This window comes from Parambassis ranga, chromosome 13 (assembly GCF_900634625.1).
Source record: "Parambassis ranga chromosome 13, fParRan2.1, whole genome shotgun sequence".
NCBI classification, from domain to species: Eukaryota; Metazoa; Chordata; class Actinopteri; family Ambassidae; genus Parambassis; species Parambassis ranga.
In genome coordinates, this window is record NC_041033.1 from 23,754,008 (window position 1) to 23,767,513 (window position 13,506).

Below are 13,506 nucleotides of genomic sequence, written 5' to 3' on the forward strand. Positions count from 1 at the left end.
AAACGTCCTCGGCTTCAAACGCACCGCTCTGCTTTCATCTTCACACACTGAGCCGTCTGTTACTGAAGCCTCACACAGACACACATTCATACAAACATGCTGTTATTCTCCTCTTTAAATCTGCTGCTCACTCACACACACACACTCTCTCTCTCAGTGTATAAGCCCAGTCAGTCAGTTCACAGGGTTTAGGACCAGGCGCACGGATTTGTACACAGTGTGTGTGTGACTTTGCATCCATCACTTGACCCTTAGACTTGCACTTGAAGCCTGTTCACACACACACACAGAATTTCACACATTCCTGAGGTGTCTGGGACACCTGACAGATGCTGATTGGCTGTTATGGTCTCATTATTTACAGGTGGAGAACAGAAGCAGGACTAAAGCACGGACCCTAAGAAAATAAAAACCTGATCTGATCAACAGAAGCCGAGCACACTGAAGCACAGAGCCGCAGAGTGTGGGACTTTTCTTCTGTAAACTTTTGGTCAGTTAAACCTTTGAGGGTATTTTTACCTCTGTGCACTCAGTCATCATGTTTCTCACCCTCTCAGGGCTGCTCTCTCACACCCGTCCCGGGCTTCCCCTCGCTGTCCCTCTCCAGCCGCGGGGGATCTGTCGGTCCCCTGGCGCTCTGCCTCCTCCTCCATCCGGTCTGGCCGGCGTCCCGGAGCTCACCGCCGGGCTGCGCGCTCCCAGGGCCGCGGTGTGGCAGAGTTAGGATCCAGCAGGTGCAGAGGCTGAGCAGAGAGAGCCGCATGTTCCGATCACAGAGAGACGGTGAGAGGACAGGATCAGACACCGGGACGCAGCATCACTCTGTGAGAGGTTCAGCGTCACTGTGACGGTCGGAAATCCGACTGATGGAAACCTTCCAGACAAGCTGACCACACGCGCGCTCCAGGCTTCACGTCAGCCAATAGGTGACGAGGAGCGCGGCGGAGCAGCCAATCAGAGACAAGTGGTGAAAGAAGGAGGAGAGGAGTTAAAAGGATTTAATTAAATAAAACGTCATTAATCATGTTTCACTGTTACGTAAAACTCTTTAAAATGTTGTGACCACATGAAACGTGGACGTCTCTCATCTTTGATTAGTTTTCAAGTTTTATTATTATAGTCCTTACTTCCGGTTGTCCTAAAAGAACGTGTGTGGGTTAGTTATTTATTTGTATTATTTAATTAATAGAGTGGACTTTTCTAATGAATTGATTAACTATCAATCCTTATTAATAATAATAATCGATGGATCAATTTATTTATGTTTGTTTGGCTTTTGTTTTGAAAAGTGCGGCCGGAAACAGTTGTTGTTCTTGTTGCTAACTTGAAGCTAACCATCTCATCAGTTGCAGTTAACGATCAGCGGGTCAATAAATCGGTTCTCCTGCGGGGTTTCAGAACATTTGGACCCGTTTTAACGAACTGTTCCGGTTGAGCCGCTAGCTGGCGCTGTTAGCATAAACACAGGACTGAGCGCGGAGTGCGGCGGTAACTCAGGCAGCGAGGGTTAGCTAGCTGGTTGGCTAGCTGTCCGGAAACCCAGCAGAATGGATCTGTTCGACGATCTGCCAGAACCGACCCAGACCTCCGGTAAGAGGGGTTAAATTAACTGTTACTGTGCTAAAGGCTGCATGCTAGCAGCCGTCTGAGCTTCGGGTCTCCTGACAGAGGGCGCTGCTTTGAATGGGCTAACGTTAGCAGTGATGCAGCTGCACAAACATCCACGTTACCACGTAGAGATCGATGGGTTAGAACGTGACTGAGAGTAGTTCCGTCTTTTCGTGTCACATTCAATAACACCTGAATATGTGTGTGTGCTCTGTTCTGTCGGTTTATAGATGACATCAGTTTTGATTATGTTGGTCTGGTGTTTTTCTTCAGGTCCGGTCTCAGCACAGGACACCGAAGAAGAAGAAGAGGAGAGGAGAACAGATTAAAACGCAAACGAGAGGATGCAGAGAGCCACTCTGACAAACGACTGGAGGAGGTGGAGGAGGAGGAGGAGCGGGTGGAGATGAAGAAAGTTTGTAAAGAAGGTTTTCAACTGTTACACACAACTGTCTGGTTTGCTTTTTCTTTTCCCTTGGTCTAAGCTCTCACACGCTGAGTCAATGGAACTGGGACATGCAGGGGGGCTGGATTCACACTGTGTGTGTCCTTGCAGGTCTTCCTGTGCTCAAAAGGCTACGTGGCGGCACGGCGAGGTGAGCGGGGAGGAGATGCAAGACGCTCACGTGCTGCTGCCCGAATGAGCAGCTGCCTGGCGGCGCTGCCAGGAAATGTGTTAAGACGTCCACCAGCTGACCGCCTGCTCTCAGAAATCTGTGAGGAGCTCTGTGGAAGTCGTCTCTCTGATGTGTCTCTGCGTCCTGCAGGTCTGGGTCTCGTACTTTGCTGTGTTCGATGGTCACGGTGGAGCGCGAGCCTCTCGATTCGCAGCCGAACATCTGCACCACACTCTGGCTAAGAAGTTCCCCGGCGGTGAGTTTCAGTGCAGAGTCAGGAGGTGAGACGGAGACGGCGCGCTTCATTGGCGGTTGTTTGTTTCAGGAGACGTTGAAAATGTGGACAAGCTGATTAAAAAATGTCTCCTAGACACATTCCGACAGACAGATGAAGACTTCCTGAAGAAGCGTTCCAGCCAGTAAGACCTGAAGTCAGACTCATGTGTAATCTGTTCTGGTGAAATGTGGACATGTGTCAGAACTTCACTGATCCTCTGAACAGGAAGCCGGCGTGGAAGGACGGCTCCACGGCCACCTGCATGCTGGTTGTGGACGACATGGTGTACGTGGCAACCTGGGAGACAGCCGGGTGAGTCTCTGTCCTCTGGAGGACAGCTGATCAGCCAGGGGGGGGCACAGTGATCCTGCTTCAACATCAGAGGGCTTTGACTGTGTGTGTCTGTGTGTGTGTCTGTGTGTGTGTCTGTGTGTGTGTCTGTGTGTGTCTGTGTGTCTGTGTGTGTGTCTGTGTGTGTGTGTTGTCTGTGTGCAGGCGGTGTTGTGTCGCATGGAGGCAGCAGCAGACGGACAGAAGCGGGCCGTGACTCTGGCTCTCAGTAAGGAACCCAAACCCGACCATCTATGAGGAGCGGATGAGGATCCAGAGAGCAGGAGGCACCGTCAGGTCCACACCTCCACTCCACCTCTCTCACAGCCTCACTCCTCCGGAGACGGAGATCCCAGTCTGTCTGTGTCTGTGTCCAAAGCTGACGCGGACTTTCCGTCTGTGGGTTCTCTGCAGAGACGGCCGGGTCCTCGGTGTCCTTGAGGTGTCTCGTTCTATCGGGGACGGTCAGTACAAACGCTGTGGAGTCATTTCCACCCCCGACCTGAGGAGGTGTCAACTCACAGCCAATGACAGGCAAGACCAGAGACCCTCACTGCTGTCTGTCTGTGTCCATCCGCTGCAGGAAACCATGTGACTCATGTCATGTGACTGAGAGTCAAAAGTGGCTTCGCACCTTGTCCATTCAAAGTCCGGTTCTTTCACAGGGTCTGGCTCTGATGGTATTCAGCCTTCATAAGCTGGTGTCCTCTCTCTGCAGGTTCATCATCCTGGCCTGTGATGGGTTGTTCAAAGTGTTCTCAGCTGATGAAGCTGTAAAGTTCGTCCTCAGCGTCCTGCAGGTGTGTCTCTGTCCTCAATCCACAGAAAATCAGTCGGAATCAGAAATTCATGCACTCACTTCATCCTGTTGGATTTTCTGACTGTGTCCTCTTCCTCCTCCTCCTTCTGCTCCTCTTCCTCCTCCTCCTCCTCCTGCTCCTCCTCCTGCTCCTCTTCCTCCTCCTGCTCCTCCTCCTCCTCCTCCTGCTCCTCTTCCTCCTCCTGCTCCTCCTGCAGGAGGGCGCTGTGGAGCAGCGGTCAGAGCTGACAGAGGAGGAGCTGCGCTTTGACGCTGCCTGTCAGCAGCTGGCCAGCGAGGCGGTGAGACGAGGCTGCGCCGACAACGTCACTGTGATCCTGGTTTCTACTGACTTCTGAACGCGTCATCTTCATCACCATCATCATCATTTTCATCATCATCTTTAATCGCCTGCTTGTTCTTTCACCTGTTTTCCAATAAAATCCTTTTCTTAAGTTGCTGTCAGTGATTCGTCTCTTTGCAGTGTTTGCTTTCCCTTCCCAAAACTTTATTGACAGTGACTGACAGAACACAGTGACGTCACACTTCTGCCACAGCTGACAGTGGTTAAAGGATGTGCGTCAGTTCTCTACGTGATGTTATTGGTGGAGCTCCGTGGGTGCAGTTCCCCTCCCCGCCGTCACGTGTCGCTGTTTCCCGCTGTTTGGATCTGAGCCAGCCGACCCGGATCTGAGGCGGAACCTGTCGGCTAGCAACAAGTGAAACAGCAGCAGGATGCGGGGACAGCTGTTAGTCTGAAAACAGCGCAAACACCGTCAGTGCGCGTTTTATTCAAACCTAAAGACATGCGCGACCGGCAGGAGCGCGTGCACGACCTGGGCCCGATCAGTCCGGCGTGAAAGGATCGATCAGGCGCGTGTCAGCAGGCTGAGGCCGGTTTACCTCTGAGATATGAATCATCCCACAACAGATGCTGCAGCTGAGCTAACAGGCTAACGGCTAACAGCATGGAGAGGCTTCAATAAACTCGATCAGCTGCTGGACCTGACACACCAACAGAAGGACGCCATGGACTCCCTGCTGGACTTTGAGGAGTGTGTCCAAGACTCACCCGAGTTCAGGTGCGCGCACACACAGACACACATACACACACAGGTTTGTCTAAACTGCGCATGTGCAGTAGTCCTGATGATGGTTCGTTTGTTTTATTCAGACTGAATCTGGATCAGTTTGAGACGGATGTTTCTCTGCTGGAGACTCAGCTGGAGAAGGTACAAACACTGATACCACTGCTAACACTGCTACAGCTAACACTGCTACTACAGCTAACACTGCTACTAGCTAACACTGCTACTACAGCTAACACTGCTACTACTGCTAACACTGCTCACGCTAACACTGCTACTACAGCTAACACTGCTACTACTGCTAACACTGATACCACTGCTAACACTGCTACAGCTAACACTGCTACTACTGCTAACACTGATACCACTGCTAACACTGCTACAGCTAACACTGCTACAGCTAACACCTGCTACTACTGCTAACACTGATACCACTGCTAACACTGCTACAGCTAACACTGATACAGCTAACACTGCTACTACTGCTAACACTGATACCACTGCTAACACTGATACTACAGCTAACACTGCTACAGCTAACACTGATACTACAGCTAACACTGATACTACTGCTAACACTGCTACAGCTAACACTGATACTACAGCTAACTGTTACTACTAGCTAACACTGATACTACAGCTAACACTGATACCACTGCTAACACTGCTACAGCTAATACTGATACTACTGCTAACATTGCTACAGCTAACACTGATACTACAGCTAACACTGATACTACTGCTAACACTGATACCACTGCTAACACTGATACTACAGCTAACACTGATACTACTGCTAACACTGATACCACTGCTAACACTGCTACAGCTAATACTGATACTACTGCTAACATTGCTACAGCTAACACTGCTACTACTGCTAACACTGCTACTCCAAATACTGCTCTGCTGCTAGTATTACTATGACTCGCCCCGCCCTCCCTTCTATACTATCAGTGCTGCTGGTGATACCATTACAGTAATACTATGCTCCTGCAGCTGTACTCATACTGATGTCAGTGCTACAGCCACAGTAACTAATACTGCTGCTACACCTACTGCTGTATTGTTCAGCTGCTGCTTCTGCCACAAACACTACTGCTGTGTTTACAACCAGCTAACTCTACAGCTACTGTTACTACCTCCTCCCACCACTTTGGCCGTTAGCCTGTCCTTCTGTAGATGCTGTAACTAACAGCTCTTCATTACTGGGTCTCTCTCTCTTTGACCGATCAGGTGATGAAGCTGAGCGGGAAGATGGTGGAGGCGGGACAAGCGTACAGTGCAGCCAATCAGCTGTTCCTGAGCAGCCTGGCTGAGCTCTCCACATTCCACAAGAGGGACGCCATCATCACAGTATGTAGCTACGCAATGCTAATGCTAACTGTCATGATGTCAAAGGTACTGTAGCAGTGAGCTGTTTCTGAGGGCCAGCGGAGGGAAACGAAGGCAGCAGCAGTGACCTCATGTTTCTGTGTTTCCGGCTGACTTCCTGTTTGCTTCCTCTCAGAGCTGCCTGAACCAGTTCGACCAGGGTCTGCAGGAGATGGTCAGCTTCCACACAGTGAGTCCTGCCAGTCCCGCCTGATGCTTGGACACATTATCCTTTCAGAAGCAGCGTCTCATCCTGTCGTGTCTTTTGTCTTCAGATGTTGTTTGATCAGACGCAGAGAGCCATCAGTCAGCAGCTCACCAACCTGTGCACACAGTGAGTTACACACAGACACACACACATTCAGTGGATATAATGCTGTGATGATGATGATGATGAAGCAGTGTTTGTGTCTCTGAGGTTCCTGCCTCAGCTTGCAGAGACCAGGAAGGAGTTTCTGCGGATCGGGGAGGACCTGGAGTCAGCGGCGGCGAAGAATGCTCAGGCTCCACGACACAAAGCGGCCGACGCCGAGCGGGCGAGCCACCTGTTGCTCGCCACGCGCAAATGCTACCAGCACTTTGCCCTGGATTACTGCCTGCAGGTATTAAGATTAAAAAACCCTATTATTTGCCCCACATGGGGAAACTGCATGACATCAGGACACACCGGATGCACAGCTGGAGGATGAAGGTGTCGCTCACACATGTTTCGTGTTACAGCTCAACACCTTCAAGACACAGCAGAGGGTCGACATCTTGAACTCAGTGAGTGACCTTTGGTGGCTTAAAGGAGCAGTTCCCACATGTTACTAGAGTGAGTGTGCCGCCAGCACTGTTTAATGCTGGGCGCGTGGTCTCCTCTGTCTTCAGGTCTTCTCCTTCGTCCACGCTCAGTTCACCTTCTTCCATCAGGGCTTTGACCTGCTCAGAGACCTGGAGCCCACCATGAAGACCATGGCAGTGCAGGTCCTGACCTCTGACCCCTCTCTGTCTTCTTTGTGCTGTGCCCTCAGTGTGGACTGACAGGTGTTTCTGTGTCTGCCCCTCAGTTGTCACAGCTGTCGGCAGAGTGTGCAGCCAAAAGGAAGGAGCTGGAGAACAAACACCTGCTGGTCCAGCAGAGGGTGAGGAGCACTCAGCTTTTCATTCCTCTCAGAACGCCTAGACGAGACATTAATTAATCTGTGTGTGTGTCTGTCTGTGCATTCAGGATGCCTCAGGTGAGCCGATCGTCAGCCCGTGTCCCGGGAGTGATGACGTCATCCAGGGTTACCTGTTCAAACGCTCCAGGAGGAAGTCTAAAACCTGGAAGAGGTGCAGCAGACGCACTTTTCATCCTCATCCTGTCACCATGGTAACGCTGCTTCACTAACAGTCCAACCCTGTTTCAGGTGCTGGTTTACCATCAGAGACAACCAGCTCATCTACAGGAAGTCTCACAAGGTGAGCTCTTCATGATGTTTAATGGCTTAATGCCACAACATTACAGCCAGCAGGGCTGATGTAAGCAGGTAAACAGACAAACCAGAAGCTTTACTTCAGTGTCACTTTGATACATTGAAACCTCTTTAATTAAACCCACAGACGGGTTTAGTCGGGGCTCAGAGCCACAACATAAAGTTCTTATTGAATTAACGAGCATGGTTGCTGCTGCAGGAGGACGCCATGGTTCTGTTTGAGGACCTGCGACTGTGTGCCGTCAAATCTCTGGAGAACACCGAGCGACGTTTCTGCTTCGAGCTGCTCTCCGTCCAGAAGTAAGTCACATGATCATTCACAGAATCACAGGATGACCAGGTGCATGAAGTGAACTGTGTGTGTCTCAGGTGCTGTGCTCTGCAGGCGGACTCGGAGCAGCTGAAGCAGACCTGGCTCAGCGCTCTGCAGGGCAGCATCGACCTGGCCTACAGAGAGAGAGACAGTCAGGCCACACAGGTGTGTCACACCACTGTCATGGCGGCTAGCTTAGCACAGTTTTAGTACAGGCTAAACAGGTGAGGAGTAACGTGTTAATCCATGAAGGTAACAGGTCACCTTTAGAAGGAGCTGTGCTACAGTGTAACAGTAATTACAAGCTTTATGCTAAGCTAACCCCTGCTCACCTCTGTTTACTTTTAGCTGTCTGTGTAAGTTAAGAAGGTCTTGTGGCTAACAGCACTGTGATGAATTAGCTCGAGCTAACCGTGCTGACCTAAGATAAAAACATTTCCATCTCTGCGTGCCTCTATTCCAGCCTAAAGAGCCCCCGTCTCTCCTGTGTGGCGGGGACGCCTCTCCGGGCCCCCCCACTCGGAGGCCGGCGGTGCTAGGCGTGGCCCTGAGTGGCCCCGGAAACCAGCGGTGCTGTGACTGTGGAGAGGAGGAGCCTCGCTGGGCCTCCATTAACCTGGGGGTCACCATGTGCATCGAGTGCTCCGGAATACACCGGTGCGTCCCACCTGTCTCAGTGATGGTGGATAAACGTCTCATCATCAAACCTTAAAGTAACACAGTGTGTGTCTGTCTGCAGGAGTCTGGGTGTTCACCTGTCCAAGGTGCGCTCTCTCACTCTGGACTCGTGGGAGGCCGAACAGCTGAAGGTAATGAACACAGCAGAGACGACACAGAGCATGTCTGTTATCATTGACTGATGGGACAACGTCTTCTTCTTCAGCTGCTCTGTGTTTTGGGAAATGATGTCATGAACCGGATCTACGAGGCTCGATGTTCAGAGGAGGGACGAGTCAAACCCAGAGCCGACAGCCCGCGGTACAGTGGCTCCCAGAATACCTGTAACCATAACCGACTGTTATTTACTGATCAGCTGATCGGGCTGACAGACATGTTTCTGCTTTCAGCGCGGAGAAGGCGGCGTGGATCAAAGAGAAATACGTGGAGAAGAGATATGTGCAGAGCGGCGGCTCGGGCGAAGCTCGTAAGTCTGATGACCAGCAGACGTGACAGCTCTCTGATACAAAGTTATATTTGAGGCGTCTCTTTGTCCTTCAGAGCGTCAGAAGGACGAGGCCAGGCTGCAGCTGTACCGGGCCTCTTTGGATGGAGACCTTGTCACCATGGCAGCAGCGTTGGCGAAGGGGGCGGAGGTCAACGGGAGCATCGGGGAGGAGGGTGGACGCACGGCGCTTATTGGAGCAGCAGTCGGGGTGGGGAAGAATATAACGAATCAAAAACATGTTTTTATGCATATTATCAATAATTAATGATCAATATCTTTATTAATAATCACAGACATGGTCTGTTTCTACTTCCCTGTTTGACCTGACGGTGGCAGTGTGTTCTTGTGTTTCTCACCGCTGCCTGCAGGGGTCGCTGTTGGCCTGCGAGTTCCTTCTACAGAACGGCGCTAACGTCAACTACAGAGACCAGAGAGGGCAGGGCGCTCTGCACGCTGCCGCCACCGCTGGACACACAGGGTAAATACACCCACAGTCACGTCACCTGTCTGCACCAGGAAGTGACATCAACACCGCTGATTGTGATTGGCCCACTGCAGGCAGGTGTGTCTGCTGCTGAAGAGGGGAGCCAATCAGTATGCTGTGGATGAGAGAGGACAGGACCCACTGGCCATCGCCATGGAAACAGCCCACGCTGACATCGTCACACTGTGAGTTGGAGAACATTGTGAATGTGTATGAAACTGATTATTTGACACTAATGATTATTGATCAATGTCTCAGACTGCGAATGGCCCGCATGAACGAGGAGATGAGGGATTCAGAGGGCGTCTTTGGAGCTGTGGGTGAGTTAACGTCCTCTTTCTGACGTGTCACTGAACCATGAATGCACCACCGGCACACTCTTCATCACAGGGAGGTGTCATGACCTGACCTCCCTGATGACCTCTGCTGCTCAGGAAGTACACCTGATGTGTCTGCTGTCGTTCTCAGGAGACGACGAGACGTTTCAGGACATCTTCCGCGACTTCAGCAACATGGCGTCACATGACCCTGAGAAGCTGAGCAGGCGGCAGTTCAGCCGGGGAGGAGAGATGAAGGAGGAGGAGGGGGAGGCTGAGGAGGAAGAGGAGAAGTGATGAAGAGCCAGCACAGTGTTTAAAGATGTCAGAGCGACCGGAGCTCCTCTATGTTACCATGGTAACTTCATAGTAGTTAACTGACAGCTGATGATGTGTAGTGCAGTTTGTGTGGGTCACACACTGATGACATCATATTCAGAGTTAGTCTCAGGGAATCGGCAGGACGTCTCGGTGTTCATGTTGTGGAGGAAGCAGGAGCTGGAGGCGGTCACCTGACCTGTTACAGTATTCAGCTCAGCTGTGTTACAGCCGGCTCCCCCTGCTGGTGTGTTTACGTCCATCAGCCTGTCTCTGTCTCAGGTTTCAGTCTGTTTCACACCAGGAGCGGGCCTGGACCCTAACACGGCTCTAAAGGTTACAGTCACCCTCACATGACGCCGAGCACGTCTTGTTTAATCTAGAAGTACCTTTGTTTCTAAGATGAACTAAAACCTGTCAGAGAAAATATGTCGTCTTTAAAAAGTAAAACCTGGGAACCCTGTTTGACGGGTTTATTCTGCAGAAAGTCCACGTCCTGGAGGCTTTGAACGCACCATAAACCACGTCAGACTGAATCCCGTTCAGATCTGAATCCTGACTGGATGTGATCTTCATTACCAGTCTCATGATTAATGGTTCTGTTGGTCTAACTGATCTGATCCTGAGGGTTCACATGTTTGTTCCTGAATCTGATTTCAAACAGTCTCACCATCCTCACGCACCAATAAAGGATATATATATACCCTTTATTTATAAAGGGTATATATATATATACCCATATATACACGTGTATATATGGGTATATATATATATATACACGTGTATATATGGGTATATATATATATATATACACGTATATATATATATATATATATACACGTGTATATATACGTATATATGTGTGTATATATACATATATATATACATATATATATATATATACATATACGTATATACATATACATATACGTATATATATATACATATATATATATACATATACATATATATATATATACACATATACATATATATATACATATACATATACATATATATATATAAGAAGTATCTAACTGTCTTTACCTCCTGTGATGAAGCTAAAATATCATTTTAAGACCAGAACAGGACAAACATTTAAAGATAACACGATGTAAACACATCCAACCTGGCGTCAGGCAGAGTTCCTACTAAAACTGTTCATAAAGGGAAATTTAGAGTGTAGCTGCTGAAATGTTACATTATCGTATTTCAAGTTTTTAACAGTTTAATGACTGAAGTGGACCAGCAGGGGTCAGCACGGAGCAGAGTGCCTCTGAGCCCTGCTGCCTTCAGGGTCAGTGGGATGTGTTGGCTGTTACTGCTGTGATGCTGCTGCTTAATAAACCACTCGCCATGCTGACAGCCGCCTGCTCTGTGTTCAGAAAACAACCCAGTGATGACACCGACGGGAAGAGTAGACACTTTAATCACACTTATTATAAAAGGACTTTGCTGGTCTGCTGGGGGTTAAACTGTGACGTCACTGAAACCTGTTGTGAAAACTTCCAAATGTGAATATGTCTGCAGTGACATACTTCAGTTTAGTCTCTGAGGCTGATGGTGTTCAACTGTCCCACACTGGTCACACCCTAACCTCTCAGTCTCCCTTCTTTTTCTTCTTCTCGCTCTTCTTCTGCGTCTCCTCCTCCTCTTCTGTTTTTCTCTTCGGCCTCTCCTCCACCTGCTCCATGGTGTCCCACACCTCGTCCTCCTCCTCCCCCTCCTCCTTCACCTCCTGTGACACCCCCTCCGCCGCCCCCGTCCCTTCCTGCAGGTCTCGGCTGGCCAGCAGCAGGCAGTTGAGGCGGGACTTGAGGTAGACTTTGTGCTGCAGCTTGCGGTCCTCCAGGCTGTGGATGCGCAGGAAGCGGTCCAGGCCGCAGGACGCCAGCAGGGGCTGAGAGGAGTGGCACTGCAGGCTCCGCACGCCCCCCGCCAGCCCCTTCAGACAGCCTCGCACCAGCCCCTTCCTCAGGTCCAGCACGGCGATCTGACCGTGGGTGTTTCCCACCACCACCGAGGTGCCAGAGGCCGGCAGGGACAGGGTGGTGAGCGGGTACTCGCCGTACTCGGCCTCCAGGACAGGGCGGCGCTGAGGAGTGGACGGGTCAAACACGTGGACCTGAAACAGTCAAACACAGATTTAACCCATTAACATCATTTACAGCAGATTCGTGTCATGTGACCCCGTGTTGACATTTTGCTTTATCAATGCCCCTTCAGTACTGATGTATTGATCAAACATATAAACCACACAGGGAACAGGTTTTGGGTCTGCTCTGTCTCCTGCTGTTTACACTACAAATGTTAGCATTGTGGCTAACAGGACGGCTCTGCTTTAATCTGCTGCTATCCGAGCTGTCCTTATTTTGGTCAGATTGATAATCCGTGTTTATAATCCAGCTCCTCTGGATTATGACAGAATCCAGTAACACGGACCGTTTTCCCGGTCTGTACACACCTGGTGGTAGCCTGTGCAGGTGACCACTTTGTCTGAGTCCGGGATGAAGGCCATGTCTCTGACCCAGTGTGGCCGCCGCAGATCCAGCCAGTCGTCTCGCAGGTTCTTCGCGGTGAACAGCGGCTTCTCGGGTCTCTCCAGGTCCCAGATCTTCAGGCCGTTTTCCTTCCCACCAGTGGCCACTTTGTGCTGGTGTAGCGGGCTCTGTCTCATCCTGCACACGTTCTTCCCTGCGTCCAGCTGCGTGGCGGGCTCCGCGCTGTCCTCCTTCCACACCCGCACCGTCCCGCACTCCACGCAGGTGATGAGCGAGGAGCCGTTCAGCGCCGCCAGCCCGGTGAAGCAGCCCTCCGAGGGCTCTCCGCAGCGCCGGGCCTCGGTGAAGGCCCCCTTCTCGACGCTGAAGGTCTTCACGGTTCCGTCCACAGAGCCCACCAGCAGCTCGCTCTCCGCCGGGTCTCCCCAGCACAGCGCGCGGACCTCCTGGTCGCGGCTCAGGTGGCTCGTGTTGCAGAAGTTAAAGGCCTGTTTCCGGGACAGACTGACCCCCTTCAGGATGCCAGTCTCTGAGCCCAGCCACACGGAGCACTGTCGGCTCTGCTCCCCCATCACAACGGACTCTAATCCACAGACAACTGGACTCAAAACGGATCTTCAGCTGCTTCTGGTCTGGAAAACACGCGTGGCCTCTGCGTGATCGTCGCAGAATAATGACGTCACTGAGTATTTTTTTTATAAACTTTGTTGAACAATCAGACAAAAGGTAATTAAGTAATACACGGTCACCAGAAATACAACAAAACGTGTCATCAACACAATGATGACATAAAACTAAATAAATAGTCCTGGGACATTTTAAAGGTGCTGGTACGTCATCACAACGCGTCCTATTCTT

At 50.7% G+C, this 13,506-nt stretch overlaps 3 protein-coding genes across 3 annotated transcripts; 2 read left to right on the forward strand and 1 right to left on the reverse strand.

The window, feature by feature from the left end:
• Nucleotides 1-1,904: 1,904 nt before the first annotated feature.
• Nucleotides 1,905-4,051, forward strand: LOC114444929 (integrin-linked kinase-associated serine/threonine phosphatase 2C-like). Its single transcript, XM_028419829.1, is given in 12 exon segments — nt 1,905-2,059; nt 2,165-2,212; nt 2,214-2,248; nt 2,345-2,481; nt 2,551-2,644; nt 2,728-2,792; nt 2,795-2,814; nt 2,998-3,069; nt 3,071-3,129; nt 3,247-3,366; nt 3,551-3,632; nt 3,850-4,051. Coding segments are annotated over 12 exon segments (918 nt in total). The 5' UTR covers nt 1,905-2,014; the 3' UTR covers nt 3,991-4,051.
• Nucleotides 4,052-4,289: 238 nt separating this feature from the next.
• Nucleotides 4,290-10,834, forward strand: LOC114444893 (arf-GAP with coiled-coil, ANK repeat and PH domain-containing protein 2-like). Its single transcript, XM_028419783.1, has 22 exons — nt 4,290-4,713; nt 4,806-4,863; nt 5,956-6,075; nt 6,230-6,283; nt 6,369-6,427; nt 6,512-6,695; nt 6,814-6,858; nt 6,964-7,059; nt 7,143-7,217; nt 7,304-7,407; nt 7,485-7,536; nt 7,750-7,850; nt 7,920-8,028; nt 8,327-8,520; nt 8,603-8,672; nt 8,747-8,841; nt 8,931-9,007; nt 9,082-9,236; nt 9,397-9,506; nt 9,587-9,697; nt 9,771-9,832; nt 9,981-10,834. Exons 1-22 carry the CDS (start codon nt 4,661-4,663, stop codon nt 10,124-10,126), a joined length of 2,130 nt encoding a protein of 709 aa, XP_028275584.1. The 5' UTR covers nt 4,290-4,660; the 3' UTR covers nt 10,127-10,834.
• Nucleotides 10,835-11,560: 726 nt separating this feature from the next.
• On the reverse strand, nt 11,561-13,305 carry LOC114444907 (WD repeat-containing protein 74-like). Its single transcript, XM_028419798.1, has 2 exons — nt 12,612-13,305; nt 11,561-12,272 (listed from the first exon to the last, which is right to left on the reverse strand). The coding sequence occupies exons 1-2, from the start codon at nt 13,218-13,220 to the stop codon at nt 11,748-11,750; spliced, it is 1,134 nt and encodes a 377-aa protein (XP_028275599.1). The 5' UTR covers nt 13,221-13,305; the 3' UTR covers nt 11,561-11,747.
• Between the last annotated feature and the right edge of the window lie 201 nt (nt 13,306-13,506).

What these genes read in the sequence shown, in the direction of transcription:
- LOC114444893 (XM_028419783.1), top strand. Translation starts at nt 4,661, where the DNA reads ATGGACTCCCTGCTGGACTTTGAGGAGTGTGTCCAAGACTCACCCGAG. An exon ending in CTCACCAACCTGTGCACACA is followed by an intron (nt 6,428 to 6,511) that starts GTGAGTTACACA and finishes TGTGTCTCTGAG; the next exon opens with GTTCCTGCCTCAGCTTGCAG. An exon ending in TCTACAGGAAGTCTCACAAG is followed by an intron (nt 7,537 to 7,749) that starts GTGAGCTCTTCA and finishes TTGCTGCTGCAG; the next exon opens with GAGGACGCCATGGTTCTGTT.
- LOC114444907 (XM_028419798.1), bottom strand. Translation starts at nt 13,220, where the DNA reads ATGGGGGAGCAGAGCCGACAGTGCTCCGTGTGGCTGGGCTCAGAGACT. An exon ending in CCTGCACAGGCTACCACCAG is followed by an intron (nt 12,273 to 12,611) that starts GTGTGTACAGAC and finishes TGACTGTTTCAG; the next exon opens with GTCCACGTGTTTGACCCGTC.